At 33.7% G+C, this 8513-nt stretch overlaps 1 protein-coding gene across 1 annotated transcript; it reads left to right on the forward strand.

Annotated features, from left to right (window-relative positions):
* The first annotated feature begins 5603 nt into the window (after nucleotides 1–5603).
* LOC123530332 (uncharacterized) lies at nucleotides 5604–6971 on the forward strand. Its single transcript, XM_045311103.2, has one exon. The coding sequence runs from the start codon at nucleotides 5604–5606 to the stop codon at nucleotides 6969–6971; it is 1368 nt and encodes a 455-aa protein (XP_045167038.2).
* Nucleotides 6972–8513: the final 1542 nt, after the last annotated feature.

The raw sequence follows: 8513 nt of genomic DNA on the forward strand, positions 1-8513 counted from the left end.
TCAAATACTAGTCTGACAAGTTTTAATCCCACGGGTTTTTCATGGCAAATTTAGTGCAGTGACAAGTACATTCTTTATCGGTAATCCGTAGAGGACAGATCGTTTACAAAAATTCCCTCCCACCCTTCCCATTACAGTAACTTTGTTGTTTTTAACATATTTCTGACGTCAAGTTTAATTTATTTTAGGGTCACAGTGATGTACCATACTGCTGAACCCTGCCACAAAATGTACTGCTGCACCAAACATGTCACGCCGCTTCGGTAATCTGTGGTATATTGGAGAACAAACTCTTTACAGTGTGTGTGTATAAACTCAATTTTGCTGGTATGCTTCTGTTGGTACATTTAATCATCATGGAGCAATACGGTTGAATGGAACCGACTTGATTTTAAACTGCATGTATTCATTTATAAACATTCCGAATCTTTTTCTTTTTAAGCTCATCTGATTTTTGAAAAAAAAGATGATGCGTTATTGTCATCATTTGATCGGCGTCGGCGTCGGCGTCGGCGGTGCCTGGTTAAGTTTTATGTATAGGTCAGCTTTTCTCCTAAACTATCAAAGGTATTGCTTTGAAACTTGCAACACTTGTTCACCATCAATAGCTGACCCTGTACAGCAAGAAACTTAACTCCATCCTGCTTTTTTGCAAGAATCATGGCCCCTTTTGAACTGAGAAAATATCAGATTTCTTGGTTAAGTTTTATGTTTAGGTCAACTTTTCTCCTAAACTATCAAGGCTATTGCTTTGAAACTTGCAACAGATGTTTACTATCATAAGCTGACCCTGTACATTAAGAAACATAACTCTATCCTGCTTTTTGCAAGAATTATTGCCCCTTTTGGACTTAGAAAATCAGATTTCTTGGTTAAGTTTTATGTTTAGGTCAGCTTTTCTCATAAACTATCAAAGCTATTGTTTTAAAACTTGCAATACTTGTTCATCATCATAAGCTGACCCTGTACATCAAGAAACATAACTCTGTCCTGCTTTTTGCAAGAATTATGGCCCCATTTGGACTTAGAAAATATCAGATTTATTGGTTAAGTTTTATGTTTAGGTAAACTTTTCTCCTAAACTATCAAAGCTATTGCTTTGAAACTGGCAACAGTTGTTCACCATCATAAGCTGACTCTGTACATCAAGAAACATAACTCCATCCTGCTTTTTGCAAGAATTATGGCCCTTTTGGACTTAGAAAATCATGGGTAGGACAATTTTTCTATTATACAAAAAAAATCAGATGAGCGTCAGCACCCGCAAGGCGGTGCTCTTGTGGTACTTTATGGTTCTTTCTTGTTTTTGTTAAATTTGGTTTAAATTTAAGCACGAAGATATCATGAATTAGCGCGGGTTTACTACACAAAGCGATAACATGCAGGTTCGCCAAATCCTGGCATACTATTTGCAGAAATATGAGGAGATGGTGTTAATGTCATTTATTCTGTAAAAAACAAACATAACTGAAATATTTCTGTAAGAAATTCATCGATTTATAATTCGATGACAGCTCACGAACATTACCCAGTTTTTTCGTGTTGTTTTTGTTCTGTTTGGCACATTTATTTTATCTACTACAAACATTGATGTTAGTAAATACTCGGAAAGCTGGGGATGGAGAGAGCCTTTTCGCTGGTCAGAGCCTCGGATTCTCCCTACCTCCCCCCTCTTATATAAAAATATTATAAAAAATAGAAAAGAGTTAGGATTGGGGCAGCCGGGTCGCAGCATACGATTAATCTGTCTTTCTGGGTAGATTTTAGATGAAATTAAAAAAAAAACATTAATAATAATAATAATGTGTAATGATTAAGATAACATGACAAGTATTTGTCATATTACATATGAACTGACATTCTGTATTCTGTCTTATTGCATATGTTCATAAATAGTCTATTTATAGTATATTTTATGTTTCTTTCGGCATATTGATTGCTAAAGTACATGCATATTTGGAAAGAATTATGGTATTTCTGTCTATATTTATTTTGAAGGCGTTCTATTGATGTATTGTGTTATTGGGATATTGATTTGTTATATGAACAGTAGTTAACCACCATCTTTGAAACCTGTTTAAGTTGTTTGTTTGGTATTAGTTATATAGTAAAGGAAAGAAATAATTTATTTTTGGACGAACGAAGTGAGGGAGAAGATAAGGCGTGTATGTGTATATAAACTCGATTTTATTAGTAAACATACATTACTTGCATTGATCTGATTTCATCAATTTAGAACTATTTTATTGTCGTGACTTAAATGGCGCTTACATATTGTAATCTTTATTCGGGGTACAGTAAAGAAAGTCTTCTTTATCAAAATGTTTGGCTCAAGTCGATTCTAATTTAATTTTAATTTTTGTCCGTGTTGTGAGCAATATTTGATGATCCACAAAATATTTTATTCTTGTATACTACGGCAGTATCAAAAATAAAAGCTCACTTGTCTAGGTTGACCTTCTCGTATCTGCAACCTCGCGCTCGGTAGGTCGTCTCTTTTTATTGGTGTTACTGGGCGGGCGCCCTTTAACCGTTAGAGGGGGCCTTGACCATGTGGTCGGCCATTCACCAGGTCCATGGATTGACTGTGTCTTATATAAACAGGGTTATTCAACTGATCGGCCATACGATTATTAGTGATCAGTCGAAAATTGCATTTATTATATGTACGTGTAGGTCCGTACATATTATATAATTTGTGGATCACTTTGCTACAAACCTCTAACACATGGTTTATGTTGAAACAGACATATAAATCCCCCCTGTTTTCTTACGTTTCCAGTCTGCCGGTTAGCTCAGTCAATCGCTTGGATGGATTATATTACTATTGTAGCATAGTTTGCTATAACCATTCCCTCGCACCGGGTCTGTTTGTTCATATATTACATTAAAACAAATTTTTCAATATTTTATTAATTTTGTGCGTTTGTTTGCTGAACACTTTCTTAACTTACATCGGATTTTATTTTGATCTTAGTGTTATGTTTCATTTCGTATTTACTTAACCTAGGAAGAATATTTTTGTTGATATATCATCTCATGTCATAGAGATCTCTGAGAGCATCTTTGCCTCGTTTCTCATTAGTGCGATTTACTAGAACCTACAATTTCCTATTAAGTTTGGTATGTTCTGCGATTATTTTCATAGTTTTCTGCACCTTCGCGCTGCTATGTTGCTTCCATGCATTTTAGCTTTTGGAGCTTTGTCTTTCATAGTTTCTCATCATTTTCCTATATACCATGCTATATATTTACAATATGCCATAATTTTCATTTAAAAATTTATAATAAAGTCACGGCCTTATCCCACATAATCTTGTTTTGTTTTTGCTATATTACTTGGTACATTTACCCTTGTCTTAAGAACCGATGAACTCCCTTATGCAGTCAGACCCGTACTGTAGACAACCTCCAAATACATATAACCTGCTTACTATGGTCAAACGTCACCTGTCTTGAAAAAAATATGTTTTCACAAATAGCAGCATTTTCAGTCCCCAAGGGAAGTTCTGCAGCCGGGTTTGACTATATATACATATATACATACATATATATATACACCTAGCACCCACCAATAAATTAAACGTCATATTTGTCGCTCTGGTGTCACTTGAACGTAAGTATCGACTTCAGCGTTAAATGATATCCACAAAAACCACTTTGTAGACTTTTTAACTTGGAATTAGATGAGCAATAAGCAAATCAATACTGACTGGAAAGATCGATGTACGAAAACAGCCTGACGGACGTGAAATCACGGTTCGACAAAACTGGACATAAATAGGCGTTTTTTGGAGGCTTGCAGCGAAAAAAAAGTTACAGAAATATCAAAAATGAAAAAAAACGAATTACATGAGGAATATGCTAAATTTCTTATAAAACAAAATGTCGAAACAGAACCCTTTAACTTGTTTCTATGACTATTGTCCATAGATTTAGAATACCTTTTGCCTGTGCGTAATGTGCTGTTGTTAACACCCTATATGCGAGCACATTTAAATCATACAGCGCCAAGTCCAGATTCTTTCACATCCCTTAAGGAGGTAGGTTACCTTAATATTTGTGTATGTGCGCAAGAAATACTCCAAATATTTTGTATTTATGAAATCAATGGTTCTCAACATGCACGCCTATTGCTGCGGCTGTAAAACTTGATTTTCACTTTTTCTCAAGTTATTCTAGGAAGATATCATATTCAAACAAATATTCTTACTTCAGAAAAGCTGAAAGATCCAGTTTTAAAGATATGAAAACAACATCTTTCTCGGCAAGTATAACATAACATTAATTTAGGCATTGCACAGCATCGTACACAACACATTTACATATGTTCTCTGCAAATGTATTTTGATGTCGAACGCAGGCACTTTATACCGTGCGAATGTCCGCTGCAATTTCTCCATTGCAAATATACAGTGTATGTTTTCGCTCGACGTAAATGTGTTTACGAAATAATATTACCATATATAACTATAGAAAATGCTTAAATATATTTGGTCAAAATTATTTCGAAAGGCTTCCGTGTGCGTAAAGTAAGCATTTTGTTGGAATATCTATCTTGTAAATAATTTGTTTTAGGGACAGTTATTTTTCTCTTTTTCATCCAATAGCTTCAGACATAGTGTTATCCACTTTCAATGTAAACGTGTTCGTTTAAACAAAGTTCTAACTTAAATCGAACTTATATGGGAATAGGGAATAGAAAGCTATTGGAAATATATTTGTTGTTAAAGATAAAAATAACAACATTCTGCTTCTTATTTTTAGTTTTGCCGACAAATGACGCTAAGCAGTTATACCAGCAAATTATAGCCAAATAATTTCAACGACAAATCATAGACAAACAGCTTCAACGAAACAGTTTAGCGATAAGTCTTAGCCAACAGTTCATAAACTGCTAATGATGAAATGATATTTAAACTTCTGGATACTGATCTACACACCTTGGCGGATTTTAATTGACAGTCAGAGGCAAGGTAAAACAACCTGTATTAAAAATCACATTAAGAAAATACGAGCCCAGTAAGTAGAAGCTGTATTTGAATTAAAATATGCAACCTGATGTTAGTTATCAACATTCAACAGAAATGAAGATGTTTGAAAAATGACACTGGCTGCAACACAAATATTCTAATACGTTTTTCTGTTGAGGACTTTTGTTTCTAGTTTTGTGTTGAAAGTACTTTTGACTAAAATTCCTTTTTATTTGTCTAAAATTGCAATGGAGCAACATTGAACAAATATTACGTGTGATGAATTCAATGATATTCCTGGAATGGGATGCTCCTTAACTAAGAGTGTGAATAACAATACAATATTGATCTAAGATGACAGTAATGCAATATCAACAACAGAAACAGGCAGGTGTCCGATTGATAAGAATTAGAAATGATAAAAAGTGTCGTTTCTTTGTTTTATGACAGTAGCTATAGTCACCTTGGATTCGCAATATACGTGAACTTTAAAGCCACGTAAAATTTGGAAAAAAGGTATACATTTATAATTACATTTAAAAGATGTTAAGAAAAACAATGTTTGACCTAAACATACATTAGAAAACTGAATATAGTGAAGAGACTGATTTAAAAAAAAGGACATTGACAATGAAAAAATACATTCGTATCGCAGCATTAATTTATGTAATATTTTTAGCATTGTTTTGGATTCTTGCATCAGGAGGAATAAGGGTAAAAGGTTTGTTTATTGAAGACTTTGTTTACCAGACAGATGCAAAGCCTTTGTTGTCAGGCAATATATCAAAGCGAACTACTTCATATACAACAAGTACTTTAAAACGTGTATTGCCATGGCAGTGGGAGGAGCCAATAGAGAACACATATATTTTAGATATTATGAAAGGCGAATCTTTTTGCGGTGGTAATTTTACAGGATACGTTGGGAAATTTGCTCAACTTAATTATGTCATTATTGACCCTGATAGAGGTCAAGGAAGGCAAGGCGGTGAAAATATATCAGAGGTATTAAATCAGCCAGAGGAAAATGAGCACTATATTTTACAGTCGGGATATTTCAAATTAAATTGTAAGAAGAAGATTTACTACAACTTCAATGCCAAATCACACCTTAGGCAATGGTTGAATGTGTTGATTACAACTGCAGAAAATCCTGCTTATAAAGTAACATATGATAGTTGGACAATTGCAGTAAAGCGTTATGAGTATGTTAACTTGTATCATACAATGACAGACTTTTATAATGCGTTTCTGGTATCTAAAGCATTTGAAATGCAACCTGGAAACATTACCATATTGTGGATAGACGGCCACCCATCTGGAACTCTGGACATAACTTGGAAAACTTTATTTGGACCAATATTACGTGCGGGATATATTCAACAGCCATCCATGTTTAATCACATGGTTTGGGGAATTATGGGATATGACAGTCCACTGAATAAACATAATAGTAAGAACATGCCATATTTGGAAGAATTTCGAAAGTTTTTCCTATCTAGACATAATATTCCGACAAAATCAGAGCTCAACTGTACTAAATTAAAAGTAATGTTTCTGTGGAGAAGAGACTATGTAACTCATCCGCGAAATCCATCTGGGTCCGTCTCTAGAAAAATACAAAATGAAAATGAATTATTAAATAGTGCAAGGAAACATTTTGTCGGTCATGACATCTTTGGAATTCAGATTGATAAGTTAGATATGAAGAATCAGCTAAAACTTATAGCACACGTCGATATTTTGATTGGGATGCACGGAGCAGGTCTTAGTCACACACTGTTCTTACCTAAACATGCTGGTTTGATAGAGCTCTATCCAACATACTGGTCAAATACTAACATACATTTTAAAGCTATGGCAAGGTGGAGAAATCTTTATTATCTAACATGGACCAATAATGACAGATCAAAAGAACTTCCAAATAAATATATAATAGTTGATGTTAAAGCTGTTACAGATTTAATTGGTAAAATGAAACGCAATGTATGCAGATAAAAGCCATATGAACTAGTCATTGTTTAACATGAAATACAAATATGAAGGGTTTTACGTTCAGCAATGCATCATAGATCTATATCATATATAGATTACAATGGAATGTCTTAGTACACGTACATATGGATATCATTATATTGTGTATTGTTTTTGAAAAACACAAAAACAAACAAACTTTCCCTAACATAGAGTTCAAACAAGTTCGAAACTAGGATAGTTTTAAAAAAGTATATTGACCTGTTGCGTTTTAAAGTACCCATCTTACAAATATATATATATACTCGAAAGAATGCAAGATCAACATAAAAATACGGATCTTACAAGTTAGATACGTGTGTATATATACCCGAAAGAATGTAAGATCAACATAGCACGCACTCGTCAAGCTGTTTGAGTTGTTCCCCTTTAATCATATCAACTTGATTCTATTGAGAACTTTAATATCTTCTTTGTTTAAAGTTTGAAATTCAAATAAATCTTTTACATTTGATATGATTTTTCTTTCCATCACAGCACTTCCATGCTTAACATTTGAAAAATTTAATTCGTTTCTGTGTTTCCAGATAATAAATTTCGTTTCAAAAATGAAAGTTAGAGTTTTTCGAATAAGTTGTACTTATACCTAGTGCTATCTTAGAATAATCGAGAGTAATGTGCTCCTCGGGCAGAATTAAATGGAATATTTCGTTTACAAAAATCCATAATCGTTTAATATCACAGTATTCCCAAAAAAGATGTTTTAATGTTTCCATCTTCGTTTCACATATGTTGCATAACCCGTTAGATGTGTTCATTAAGAATAATTTGTGTTCCGTGAAAATAACATTGTGAACAAATCTCCATTGAAAATATTTCGTACTCGAAGGACAATATGATTTGTAAATGTCCATCCAACTAGTCATTGTTTTAATGTTTTTAGTCTATCAAACCTGAGTTATCTAAAGCTGCTCGCCCACAGTTTAGGTGAACTTTTTCAGTAAATTCATTTCACGAAGTTTGTATATAAAATGATAAAGTGGGTGAAAGTAAAAGTTACATATTAGTACAAATGCCAAAAGAATGTAAATTTTCTGCATTGTTTCAAAAGCATTGTTACTACCCTCTGCACAATAATGTTGGTTATTTATAAGAATATCTTAAGTCAATAATTTTGTAACACTAGTCAATTCCAGTGTACTCACTTTCTATGGAATTTGACAGAAACTATTTTTCGCCAAAAATGTGGGGTTAGCCCCTTTAAGTTAGTATATTGTCATATAATACAAACTCAGTTATAACTTGTTCTAAAGCACATGCCAAAAACATGAAAACTAAACAGACATGTTATGAGATGATTTTTTGTTTGATGTATTTGGAGAGAAAAAAAACATTTCACACCCCCATGCTTATCCGAATCCGCGACTCTGGTTACCCCCCCCCCCCCCCCGCCCATCGCCCACTGACGATCAGGTTGAAATGAAATGAAAGTGATAATTACGTCACGCTTTGGACTAAATATTGCGATTCATTCATTGATTATGTATTATTTATATGAATACGGAA

The sequence above is a fragment of the Mercenaria mercenaria genome, chromosome 13, assembly GCF_021730395.1.
Source record: "Mercenaria mercenaria strain notata chromosome 13, MADL_Memer_1, whole genome shotgun sequence".
Classification (NCBI taxonomy): Eukaryota; Metazoa; Mollusca; class Bivalvia; order Venerida; family Veneridae; genus Mercenaria; species Mercenaria mercenaria.

Excerpts from the sequence above, each read along its gene's own strand:
- LOC123530332 (XM_045311103.2), top strand. The coding sequence starts at position 5,604 with ATGAAAAAATACATTCGTATCGCAGCATTAATTTATGTAATATTTTTA.